General features: G+C 43.4%; 1 protein-coding gene across 7 annotated transcripts in view; it reads right to left on the bottom strand.

The window, feature by feature from the left end:
* Positions 1–762: 762 nt before the first annotated feature.
* LOC124857969 (NACHT, LRR and PYD domains-containing protein 12-like) overlaps positions 763–13843 on the bottom strand; it is a 45055-nt gene continuing 31974 nt past the window's right edge. For all 7 annotated transcript variants that reach the window (XM_047349601.1, XM_047349605.1, XM_047349604.1 and 4 more), the window contains 5 exons: positions 6824–6997; positions 6511–6687; positions 3741–3914; positions 2017–2190; positions 763–1652 (listed from right to left, as the gene is read on the bottom strand). In XM_047349601.1, the coding sequence (XP_047205557.1) occupies positions 1604–1652; positions 2017–2190; positions 3741–3914; positions 6511–6687; positions 6824–6997 (748 nt within the window). In that variant the 3' untranslated portion in view covers positions 763–1603. The remainder of the gene's footprint in view (positions 1653–2016; positions 2191–3740; positions 3915–6510; positions 6688–6823; positions 6998–13843) is intronic.

Raw genomic sequence — 13843 nt, 5'->3', positions numbered from 1 at the left:
ATCATGTGGCTCCATAGAAACCTGAATCTGCTCACCTGCGCCACCTCCTGGTCTATCCTGGTGGAGACAGAATGAAGGCTGGAAACCAGAGGAAACATCTAGAGAAGAAATATTAGAGAAGGAATAAAAAGAAAGATAAATATTCCTCTAAGATTCCTACAAACATTTAATGAAAAAAGTTAAAGATTCATGTTTAAAAAAAAAAATCTATTTTTCTTCAACATCCACAGTGAACATAATTAAAATCTGTGTTCTGGGGCGCGGTGCTGGTGGTGTAGGGGTCAAAGTGCGCGGTCTGAGTCCTGGACCCAGCAAAAAATAAAGGCCTCTAGTGCCATAAAAAAAATTAAAATCTATGTTCTGACCTCAGCAGAGCTGAGCTGCATGATGAGCCACAGATCCAACAGAACCAGAACCGTTCTGCAGCAAGAACAGAGAAAATCCTCCAAACATGATCTGAAAGTTTCTGAGCTGCTACAGAAAGTGTTTCCAATGCTCACCAAAGGAGATGCTAGAGAAGAAGAAACTTTATCTTTACTAAGTTTATATTTTACCGTCAGAAAGAAGGAAATAAAAAATATCTGATTTAAAATCATCAAGAAAAGCTTCATCCTCTGATTGAAGAAACCATCATTTACTCTCTGAGATGTTTGCAGCAACAGATAAAATGACAAGAGCTGCTGAAACATTAGCATCAAACATCTAAAATCTAATAAAAAGATGTAAAAACTGCATCACAATGAAGAAAACATGCAGCCCGAAAACGTCTGAATTGAGGTTTAATTTCATCTTCATTGGTCCAGAGAGACAAACAATATCAGACACTAAATGACAGACATTAGAAAATAAACAGGATAAAAATCTCTAAACTCAGAGTTCATCATCAGGATCCAGTCAGAGTCTCTTTAAACTCAAACTGCTGCAGCTTCAACCTCTGTGGATCATCAGGACACAGCTCAGCTTCTCTCCTGAACAAAGATCATCAATCTGCCCTCAACCTGCAGAGAGAAGAAGGAGCAACAGAGGAGATCAATGAGTGTTTCCAGCCTCTCTCCATCAGCTGTCAGTCAGTGATGCAGCACATCCAGTATAAAGAGCAGCAGGGACTTCAGTCCTGTTCAGAGCAGCTGTGGAGCAGCTGTGGAGCGTAGCCAGCTTCCTTTCAGCTCTCATGTTAACGTGTTGGAGTGAACACACTGAGCTCCAAGCTCACACACCTGCACACACTTTCAGCATCAAGTCTGGTTCCTCTGCAGGTTTCACTCCAGTCCACAGTGGAAACCAACTGCTGAGAGTCATGAAGGCTTCATTTCTGCACCAACACTGTAGTGATTATTTACTGCTGCTACATGTCAACTGCTGCTCCATTTAAACACACAAACTCTGGCTGTTGATGAACATCTCATCTGTTTCTGAAACATCAGCTGACAAACAAACATGGAGGCTGTCCCTGAACACATCTGGATGAAGCTAATGACAGAAGGACACATGTCCAGATGTGATGAGTGGACTTCAGCAGAGCTTCTGCTCTGTATAAAGACCACATGGTCACTAAATGTAATGATGGTTTGTGAAATAAGAGCCAGTGGTTTCCAGGCTGCAGTCAGACTGATCTCAGAGCTGTGACAAAGATGAACCTGATCAGTTGTTTCCTGTTGAAATGAGAGAACAAACAGTCTGAGATCAGATCTGATGTTACCACAGTCTGATGAATGAGGACCACTGTCTCTATACATGTTGGAAGCTGTCAGCTGGAATCCAGCTTTATTTCCTGTAGACATGAACACAACAGCAACAGTCATCTTCACATCAACACAAACACAGGAACACAACAAGCTTCTGGCTCATCTGATTGGCTGATTGATGTCTCTGTGTCCAATCAGGAAGCCTGTCACCATTCTCCTCCCACTGAGAAGCTACAGCTTTACTGGGAACACTGGATCTTTGCTGTGATGCTAACTGGGTTCAGAACAATACTGCTGACAGCGGCTGGACTCACATCAAACATCTACTTACACATGATTCAGTTTGTAGTCTGGACTCTTTACAAGATCCTCCAGCTGCTGAACATCTGACTCCTTCAGGTTGTTGTTCTGACTCAGGTCCAGTTGTGTCAAATGGGACGGGTTGGACTTCAGAGCTGAGCCCAGAGAAGCACAGCTGATCTCTGACAAACTGCAGCCCCACAATCTGAATAAAGAATAAAACATGTGAGCTGAAGCCAACAGGATGCAGGTTAAAACAGTCCAACAGAACCAGTTAAAGAGCTCTCATTAATATTAATGACAACATGCTGCTGCTTCAATAAAGACCTGCTGACTTCAGCTCTTAAACTCTGTCAGCTCCACCAGCAGCTCCATCAATACAAACTCAGGTTCTGCAGCCAAATTATTCAAGTTTCACAGAAAACAATCAAGTCAGGAGGAATTTTGGAGGAAATATGAACAAATGTAGATTAATGCAGATAAATTCAACTATTTGAATTATTTCACATCCATAAAAACATGATGTCATGGAGAATATTTCATGGAAAACTGACTTGAAGAGCTGAAACACACAGAACCAGAACCTGGTACTGAGACATGTTGTGTTTGAGTATTTTAGTCAGTAAAATTATTCCAGAGCTTCTAAAAGTGTTGAAGCATCAATCAGTGATTATATATTTGTTAATGTCAGACAGATTCCAGGAGATGAAATTCACTTTTCTAAATTGGGTTGAATCCCCTCTGACCTGCTTCACATGAGGGGGATTTATACACACTGGGGGTCCGAATGCTGTCCTGTTCTGACCTTAGATCAGAGGGTCCAACTCAGTTACACAGAGGGACACAATTAAACACTGGCTCCAAGTCCAGGGACAAACTCAGGAAATATTTACTAGAATAGAAGATATGAACTTTGTTTTTCAGCTGAATTCTATCAAATTATTCACAGAAATATGAACTGAACCGTTTTAAAGTCATCATGAAGAAAATATAGAAAAACTGATCTGATGAAGGTTTAAAGAGATTAAAAACATTAAAATAAATGAACCATCAGTATTTTTCATGTCTTCTATCTTCCTCTTTATCAGCAGTTTTTCTTCTTATTTCTAATAAAACCATTTGACCACAGATCATTAAAACAAGGGAAACATTCTCTGGATGAAAACACAAACATACAGCTACTAACATTGGAGATGATGGGCAGGGACACTAAAGCCTAACAATGCCTCCACCTTCCAGTCCAGATCATCCACCCTCTCTGTAGATGTTACTGAGAGATGCAACAGCAGCACCGGGAGCTCGTAGCCTCGTACAGAGGAGGAGAACGGGAGCACCAAGTGTCCTCTCCAGGACTGAAGTCTTAGAGAGTTTCTGGGATTCTTCCTGCGTTCCACACCGCTGCCTATGTTGGCTCAACATTATTAAATAATGCTGCTGGGAATGGGAGTGGGAATTTCCTGCATTATCAGCTCTAAATCCACTGGATTCTGGGAAGTTATGGATAATAGCTGCAACCCCACACTGAAATTCAACTCATTGTTTCATGTTTTCTGCTCATTATTTAATAAATCATGGGAGGAAGTTTGAAAAAAAAAAGAAACTTGAACTAGACCAAACCAGTGGAGAAGAAACCAGACTTTACCATGAAGATCCTCAGTGTAGATCAGTATAATATCAGCCATATGTCTGCAGTTTAGTGTCAACACAACTTTCACATCAGAAATATCAGAAGTAAACTAAAACATGGTGTCTTACTTCAATATCTGTAGTTTGCAGAGAGGAGTCTGTAGAAAACCACAGAGCTCCTTCACTCCAGAATCTTTCAGCTCGTTCACACTCAGGTCCAGTTCTGTCAGATGGGATGGGTTGGACTTCAGAGCTGAGCCCAGAGAAGCACAGCTAATCTGTGATAAACTGCAGCCCTTCAATCTGAATAAAGAATAAAACATGTGAGCTGAAGCCAACAGGATGCAGGTTAAAACAGTCCAACAGAACCAGTTAAAGAGCTCTCATTAATATTAATGACAACATGCTGCTGCTTCAATAAAGACCTGCTGACTTCAGCTCTTAAACTCTGTCAGCTCCACCAGCAGCTCCATCAATACAAACTCAGGTTCTGCACTCATGTTTGAATCACGCCGGTGTGAACCCATTCTGGGCCATGAAACAGACCAGAGAACCGGACCCTGGCACATTTACAACTGACAGTCTCGGTAAGTTTTATCCGGACCCAGTAGCGGTTCGATTGCAGTGTGAATGCTTGCTGTGTCCCACTGTACCAAAACCAGATGAGAGGATGTGAGGTAATAGCAGCACATTTAAGTAGAAGGAGAGTGTGAATCTGAAGATGAAAGAGTTTGAAAATGTCTCCTGGGGCTACTTGGAGTAGGGAAGTGTGAACGCGCCCTTATTTGTCTGACAGATTCCAGTTTGTTCATGTAAATGATAAATCATCTTTAAACTCCAGGGTTAATTGTGGAGTACCACAGGGTTCAGTACTTGGGCCAATTCTCTTTACTATATATATGCTTCTAATAGGTCAATTTATCAGGCAGCATAGGATAAATTTTCACTGTTACGCTGATGATACTCAGCTTTACTTATCCATAAATCCTGATGAGCCCAACCAGTTAGATAGACTACAAACATGTCTTGAAGATATAAAAACTTGGATGACGTTAAATTTTTTGCTTCTAAATTCAGACAAGACAGAAGTTGTTGTCTTTGGACCGGAGTCTTTAAAAAAGAAACTGCTTAGTCAATCACTTAACCTGGATGGCATTAAATTGACCTCTGATAATAAAGTAAAAAACCTTGGTGTTAACTTTGACTAGGACATGTCATTTAAATCCCATATTAAACAGGTTTCTATGATTTCCTTCTTTCATCTCCAGAACATTGCCAAAATTAGAAATATCCTGTCCAGGAGTGATGCTGAAAAACTAGTCCATGCATTTGTTACTTCAAGGCTGGACTATTGTAATTCTTTACTATCAGGATGTCCACAAAATGCAGTTAAAAGCCTTCAGCTGATTCAAAATGCTGCAGCAAGAGTTCTGATGAAAATTAAAAAGAGAGATCATATTTCTCCTATTTTAGCTTCCCTTCATTGGCTCCCTGTTAAATCCAGAATAGAATTTAAAATTCTCCTCCTCACATATAAAGCCCTTAATGATCTAGCTCCATCATACATCAGAGATCTGATTGGTCCATATGTTCCTAATAGGGCACTTTGTTCTCAGACTGCAGGTTTACTGGTGGTTCCTAGAGTCTCTAGAAGTAGAATGGGAGGCAGATCCTTTAGTTATCAGGCTCCTCTCCTGTGGAACCAGCTCCCAGTTTTAGTCCGTGAGGCAGACACCCTGTCTACTTTTAAGGCTAGGCTTAAAACTTTCCTTTTTGATAAAGCTTATAGTTAGAGTGGCTTAGGTTATCCTGAGCTATCTCTGTAGTTATGCTGCTATAGGCTTAGGCTGCTGGAGGACATAATGACCACTTTAACCCTCTTCGCTACATTCTCCTACTACTCTCCAATTTTGCATTATTTGCTGTTATTTCAGTTTTTAACTTTATGTTCTCTCTGTTTTTTTCTCTTTATATAAGCTACAGTAGAGCAGATTTAAAGGATACAGTTTTAGGGATTCAACCAAGATGCATCGGTTTTCACACCTTGCATGGATAAAATTTGATCCATTTAATAATGGGACACTACACTTTTATTCAAAACATATTCCTCTTTCCAGATAAAGATGCTGGTGCCAATAAAAACGCCCACACCAGCTAACAAATAATTAGCACACATAACCTTATACACGCAGACCTGAGACAGCAACATGCTTTGAATGTGAGCGTCCACCTGTAACCCAGCTTTATATACCTCAGCTTCAGACTTATCTTGGGTGAGGAGCTCCAGAAGTGGAGAGCAGCATGAAAAGAGCTGCTCCCCACTGTCATATGTTAAATTACTGCAATTATACACAGTCCTGTTTCAATCAATAAACAAACAGAAAAGGACAGCTGCAGTACACAAAGTGAAGAGTACTGGTTAACTGGAGAGCTTTGCCAGAGGAGTGGGCTTAGATTCCTCTGCAATCCTGCCAGAAGGTGGTTTCTGGCTCTATATCATGTTTGCAACAAATTAGATTTGTTGCAAACATGATATACATGTTGAGATAAGTGTGATTTGTACTAAGGTTGCCTTTCATGAAGGAAGTTGAATAATTTTATCAAGATCTGCACAGCCATTAAGTATAATTTGGAATTTGGACAAAACATTTGCAAAATTTGTTTTGTTAAAGTGTTCCTGTTTGTTTTAATTGGTGCAAAAACCAGCAAATAAACCTAATTTGTATAAACCAATGTGAATATAAATAAACTTATGTTATATGACATCAGGAAATTATGAAAACAAAATGTACTAAACCCTTGAAAGATCCTGGGTGTGGATAATTATATTATAGGTTAGTGTTAGCACAGCTTTCACCTCATATTAATCTTGGAACAAAGGTACAGCACGGTGTCTTACTTTACTATCTTTAGTGTACAAAGTGGACTCGCTAGAAAACCACAGAGCTCCTTCACTCCAGCATCTCTCAGGTTTTTGTTCTCGTTCAGATCCAGTTCTGTCAGATGGGAAGGGTTGAACCTAAGAGCTGAGCCCAGAGAAACACCACTGAGCTCTGACAAACCGCAGCCCCACAATCTGAATAAAAAAATAAATCATGGTTATCTTACGAAGTTTCTAAAGATGTCAGAAAATATTAATGGGCAGGTGGTAGGTTTGAGAGTAAGGTCTAATGGAAATGAGCTAAGCGCAAATCTAAAACAGAGTGTTTTACCTCAGTGTCTCAAGTTTGCAGGAGGGATTCTTCAGGAAATCACAGAGCTCCTTCACAACATCATCGTTCGGTTTGTTCTTACTTAGGTCCAGTTCTGTCAGATGGGACGGGTTGGACTTCAGAGCTGAGACCAGGGAAGCACAGCTGATCTCTGACAAACTGCAGTCTACCAATCTGAATAAAGAGTAAATTATGTGAGCTGAAGCCAACAGGATGCAGGTTAAAACTAATGCAGTCATATTCAATAAATTAGATTTTTACAAAAATGGTAAATGGCCTGTACTTGCATAGTGCTTTATCAAGTTCCCAGAGACCCCAAAGAGCTTCACACTACCTTCTCTCATCCACCCATTTACACACTGATAGTGGTGAGCTACATTGTAGCCACAGCTGCCCTGGGGCAGACTGACACAAGTAAGGCTGCTATACACAGGCGCCACCGAGCCCTTTGACCACCATCAGTAGGCAAGGCGGGTGAAGTGTCTTGCCCAAGGAAACGACGACTGAGACAGACATAGCAAGGGATCGAACCGGCAACCCACCAGTTACAAGATGAACCCCTGCCACCATTGTTCATTTATTTCAGTAACTTAATATACTAGGTAAAACACATTATGTAGACAATTTACACACAGACTGATGTTTTAAACCATATATTTCTGTTTATTATGAAGATTTGTCACTTTTAGTTAATGAAAACGAGACATTAAGGATTAGAATATTACATCAGACCAATAAAAACAACTTCTTTAATGCATAAATGTAGGCCTAATGAAAGCTGTTTAAAGGTTATCATTTTAGAAAGATAATTTTAATCTGACAAACGAGCCTCACTTCAACGCATATTCAAATTTATTGAACATGAGTGTTTGTGAAAATTCACCCATTAATCCATCATCTAAGATGTTAGTGACATTCTGTTTGAGTTTGGTTAACTCACCAGTCATTTCTTCGGTCACCTAACTCTTTTTCTTCATTTTTGTTACTCCTAAACATTTGAGTAATGAGTTTGTGGGCCCCCACCAGTTCCAGATTTTTTAAATAAATCTTTCAAAATGTGCTCTGTGCTTGGTTGAGTTATTGAGTCCATTAATATTTGATGGGTCCACCATGCAACCAGTTACATGCAAACACAGCCTAGGGTCATACTGTAATGTGGAAGCTAAGATGTGGGTGAGTATGATGTACAGGCCAGATACACAAAACAACTGAGACAGGAAGCCAGATTTAAATACGTGTCACAACTAGCACTGATATTCAAGGATAAACATGTCACACTGTGTGAACCTGACATTGTAAAATCATGAGAGAAAGTCCTAGAACACAGGACCATGCAAGATGCAAGACTGCAATATTTGTTGTTTCAGCAGAGCCACCTCAGAAGAGTCTGATTGAGATATTAATGCAACCAGTGGCAGTACACCAGGAGACGTGGAGGAGGCCGTAGGAGGACAACAACCCAGCAGCAGGACCGCTACCTCCACCTTTGTGCAAGGAGGAACAGGAGGAGCACTGCCAGAGCCCTGCAGAATGACCTCCAGCAGGCTACAAATGTGCATGTGTCAGCAGCACAAACGGTTAGAAACCGACTCCATGAGGATGGTATGAGGGCCCGATGTCCACAAATGGGGGTTGTGCTCACAGTCCAACACCGTGCAGGACGCTTGGCATTTGTCAGAGAACACCAGGATTGGTAAATTCTCCACTGGTGCCCTGTGGTCTTCACAGATGAAAGCAGGTTCACACTGAGCACATGTGACAGACGTGACAGAGTCTGGAGACACTGTGGAGAGAGATCTGCTGCCTGCAACATCCTTCAGCATGACCAGTTTGGCAGTGGGTCAGTAATGGTGTGGGGTGGCATTTCTTTCCATGTGCTCGCCAGAGGTAGCCTGACTGCCATTAGGTACTGAGATGAGATCCTCAGAGCCCTCGTGAGACCATATATGCTGGTGTGGTTGGCCCTGGGTTCCTCCTAATGCAGGACAATGCTAGACCTCATGTGGCTGGAGTGTGTCAGCAGTTCCTGCAAGATGAAGACATTGAAGCTATGGACTGGCCCGCCCGTTCTCCAGACCAGAATCTGATTGAGCACATCTGGGACATCATGTCTCGCTCCATCCACCAACGTCACGTTGCACCACAGACTGTCCAGGAGTTGGTGGATGCTTTAGTCCAGGTCTGGGAGGAGATCCCTCAGGAGACCATCCACCGTCTCATCAGGAGCATGTCCAGGCGTTGTAGGGAGGTCATACAGACACGTGGAGGTCACACACAATACTGAGCCTCATTTTGACTTGTTTTAAGGACATTACATCAAAGTTGGATCAGCCTCTAGTGTGTTTTTCCACTTTAATTTTGTGTGTGACTCCAAATCCAGGCCTCCATTGGTTAATAAATTGGATTTCTATTAATGATTTTTGTATGATTTTGTTGTCAACACATTTAACTTTGTACAGAACAAAGAATGAATGAAATATTCAATGAGAATATTTCATTCATTCAGATCTAGGATGTTATTTGAGTGTCCCCTTGATTTATTTTAGCAGTGTATATAAACTACATTTCCCACCTACTGATATTCATTCACCGGTGAATTCCGACAGACAGATTTCTATGTTTCTATCATGGGGCACTGTTCAGAGGGCCCCAGCAGTGCAGCCAAATAGCCATTCATGTACAGTTGCTAGGGCCAATGAATAAATATATGGCCAATCAGTGTCATATAATTTTATCGCCCCTCGTAGGTAAAAAAAAACAAAAAACGGTGGTGCGGTGCAGTCAGTCAGAGGGATGATGGCAAACTGAACGAGCGAGGTGCAGCTTCCACTGGATTTGGTGAGATCCTTATTTATTTCAGAATCAGGATCAGAATCAGAATCAGAAAAGCTTTATTGCCAAGTACGTTTTTGGACATACAAGGAATTTGTTTTAGCGTAGTCGGTGCAATACAATACAAATTAAACAGTATAAACATATCTACAATATAATATAAATATAAGTGCACAGTTTTAAGTGAGTGAGAGTAAATATAGAGCAGTATAAGATGCAAGAGCAATACAACAGTGCAGGTGATCATTGTGCAAGTAAAGCAGGAGTCCAAGCTGAGCGTTAATGTAACTCATAGAGTTACAGGTTACAGGTGTCCTGTCAGTAAAAAAAAGGGGGGTGTGGGGGAAAGGGAGAGTGTCAGGGTGGTTTCCGGGCTTTGTTAACCAGGCTGGTGGCAGATGGGAAAAAACTGTTCTTGTGGGGTGAGGTTTTGGTCCGGATGGACCGCAGCCTCCTGCCAGAGGGGAGAGTTTCAAAGAGTCTGTGACCGGGGTGGGAGGGATCAGCCAGAATCTTCCCGGCCCGCTTCAGGGTCCTGGAGGTGTACAGTTCCTGGAGCGACAGTAGACTGCAGCCAATCACCTTCTCAGCAGACCGAATGACACGCTGCAGCCTGCCCTTATCCTTGGCTGTAGCAGCGGCGTACCAGATGGTGATGGAGGAGGTGAGGATGGACTCAATGATGGCTGTGTAGAAGTGCACCATCATAGTCTTTGGCAGGTTGAATTTCTTCAGCTGCCGCAGGAAGAACATCCTCTGCTGGGCTTTCTTGATGAGAGGAGCTGATGTTTGGCTCCCACTTGAGATCCTGGGAGATGATGGTTCCCAGGAAGCGGAAAGATTCCACAGTGTCAATTGTGGAGTCACAGAGGGTGATGGGGGCAGGTGGGGCTGGGTTCTGCCTGAAGTCCACAACCATCTCTACTGTCTTTAGAGCGTTGAGCTCAAGGTTGTTCTGGCTGCACCAGTCCAACAGATGGTCCACCTCCCATCTGTACGCAGGACTCATCACCATCAGAGATGAGTCCGAGCAGGGTGGTGTCGTCCGCAAACTTCAGAAGCTTGACAGACTGGTGACTGGAGGTGCAGCTGTTGGTGTACAGGGAGAAGAGCAGAGGAGAGAGAACACAGCCTTGGGGGGAACCGGTGCTGATGGTCAGGGAGTCAGAGACGTGCTTCCCCAGCCTCACGCGCTGCTTCCTGTCAGACAGGAAGTCAGTGATCCACCTGCAGGTGGAGTCGGGCACACTCAGCTGGGAGAGCTTCTCCTGTAGCAGAACTGGGACGATGGTGTTGAAGGCAGAGCTGAAATCCACAAACAGGATCCTGGCGTAGGTTCCTGTGGAGTCCAGGTGCCGGAGGATGAAGTGAAGGGCTAGGTTGACTGCATCATCTACAGACCTGTTGGCTCTGTAGGCAAACTGCAGGGGGTCCAGGAGGGGGTCAGTGATGTATTTTAGGTGTGAGAGCACAAGGCGCTCAAAGGACTTCATCACCACAGAGGTCAGGGCGACGGGTCTGAAGTCATTAAGCCCTGTGGTCCTTGGCTTCTTGGGAACAGGGACGATGGTGGAGGACTTGAAGCAGGCTGGCACATGACATGTCTCCAGTGAGGTGTTAAAAATGTCTGTGAAGACTGGAGACAGCTGATCAGCGCAGTGCTTCAGGCTGGCTGGTGAGACAGAATCCGGACCAGCAGTTTTCCGGGGGTTCTGTATCCTGAAGAGTTTGTTGACGTCCCTCTCCTGGATGGAAAGAGCCGCACTCGGCGTGGGTAGGGGGCTGGTGGGGGGGAACTTCAGGGTGGGGGTTGGAGGTGCCAAGACCCCTCTTGAGGTTGGAGAGATGGGGGTGGTGGATTGTAGCTGCAGCTGTTGGGGGGCGTCCTGAGGGATGGTTGCAGGACTGTCCCTTTGTCTTTCAAAGCGGCAGTAGAACTCATTCAGGTCGTTGGCGAGGCGTCGGTCGTTGATGGAGTGGGGGGCTTTCGGCTTGTAGTTGGTGATTTGCTGAGCCCTTTCCAGACAGACGCAGAGTCGTTGGCTGAGAACTGGTTTTGGAGCTTCTCAGAGTACAGTCGTTTGGCCTCTTTCACTGCCTTGCCAAACTTGTACTTTGCCTCTCTGTATATGTCTTTGTCCCCACTCCTGAAGGCCTCTTCCTTATCCAGTCTTAACCTTCTGAGTTTAGGCTGTGAACCAGGGTTTGTCGTTGTTGTAACTCACCCTGGTGCATGATGGTACACAGCTGTCCTCACAGAAGCTGATGTAGGAAGTCACAGCCTCTGTGTACTCGTCCAGACTGTTGGTAGTAGTCCTGAACACATCCTAGTCTGTACAGCCTAAACACGCCTGGAGATTCTCCACAGCCTCACTGCTCCACTTCCTTGTCGTCCTCACAACAGGTTTGCAGAGCTTTAGTTTCTTCCTGTATGCAGGAATCAGGTGGACCATGATGTGGTCGGATTGGCCCAGTGCAGCACGTGGGACGGCGTGATAAGCGTCTCTGATGGTGGTGTAACAGTGATCCAGAATGTTGTCTTCTCTGGTCGGACATTTATCTACCCGTTCGCAAGAAGGACAGTGGAGGAGAAAATCCGGTTTAAAGGATCTGGGACCCAACAAGCCAGACATTTTCATCAACCAGCAGACCAAGGAGAAAAATAAAGTCTACAACCGCAGTTTTTGCAAGAGTTGGTTTGAGCGCAAGTCGTAGCTGACTGTGGAATAGCCAATGCACTTTTCTGTTTTCCCTGCATTCTAAGTGTCAAATGTGATTTAAAGTGGACACAGTCCGGACAAACAGACTTGAAGCATCTCTCCGAACGCATTAAGAATAGGGAGTGGTAGCTTTCACATTTGAACCTATACAGTACCGATACTGAGTACCTAGGAATCAATACCAGTTTTTGGTACTTTTGTGTGTGTTATTGTGGTAATTAATGTTAATTCGTTTAATAATAAAATCTCAAAAATGTTCAATTTAACATATTTATTCCTCAATATATAAACTTTAATGAATATATCAAAACAACATCCAGCTGTTTGTATTTTAACATCTCAGTTGATTCAAACATTTGTTCAACATTAAAACCCTTAACTGACTACAAAACCCAGCCATGTTGCTGCAGACTAGTCACCAACAGACGCAGGCGCGCTAACGGTTCTGAATGCACGAGTTGTAGCCATAGATCTGAAGCTGACGAAAATTGGCTCTTCAGCCTTGACAAAATTCTTGTGCCTAACCGGGTCAGTGTATACACACACACTCACACACTCAGAAAGTATATAAATGGCTGGGCCCATGGTTTCCTCTAACTGCAGCCTGTTTAAGCGGTCTACATATTCGACAGAATATTGTTACGGGAAAAAAAATAACTCTGAAATGTTTATCTTCTACCTACTGTATTTATATATTATATCCATATATTTCTTTTTTCTTTATCTTTCTGTCTCTTTATCACACCTCTCTCTTTCTTTCTGTCTTTCTTTAGGTATTTAATTACCAAGCTCAGTCTCGGTGGTGCCTGGACTTTAGCTGCGTGTCAGGGGCAGGGCATGAAACACTTGGGCTAATTTGTGTACTTCTACCTTCGCCATATGTACCAGGAGGAGGAAAGTTAGCCCTGCTGCTGCTCACAGGAGAGGAAGTGCCGCCATCAGAACTAAAATTGGCGCTTGTTAAAACCGCAAATATCCTTGCCTGCTTTCTAGGTTTTAGCTGCATGTTTTTTCTGTCCGCTGTCAGGAGCTTGTGTTCAGATGCGTGCGAGTGCATGTAGCTCAGTGTGTCAGCATCAGTGTTGGGGACACAGAGTATGAGGAGTGTGTTTTCGTGTTTTCGTCCAGCTTTTGTCAAGTTTTGCCATAGAAAATAGAGTAGCGACGATGCAGGAACAGAAATCCTTCACGACGTGATCTTTTAAAACAAATTACATTAACTGTTAAAACATACTGTTACTACATGCCGTGATCCTCTTGGGGGGCGGGCGGTCTGTTTGGCGGGGCGGGGCGCCTGCCTTGGATATTGGTAGGGGAAACGCTGCAGGAGCTTCCTCAGATTAGAAGTATTCCCGCCCCTGGCCTTGGACATTGCATCATAAATATTGCAGTGGAGACATACTTTCTAGCGCTTTCTATCAGCCATGCTTTGTTGATGGTACCAGTGGCTGCTGCCGTCATTATGCTC

This window comes from Girardinichthys multiradiatus, chromosome 21 (genome assembly GCF_021462225.1).
Source record: "Girardinichthys multiradiatus isolate DD_20200921_A chromosome 21, DD_fGirMul_XY1, whole genome shotgun sequence".
Classification (NCBI taxonomy): domain Eukaryota; kingdom Metazoa; phylum Chordata; class Actinopteri; order Cyprinodontiformes; family Goodeidae; genus Girardinichthys; species Girardinichthys multiradiatus.
The sequence above is the reverse complement of the archived record's forward strand: the minus strand, read 5'-3'. Positions and strand labels throughout refer to the sequence as shown.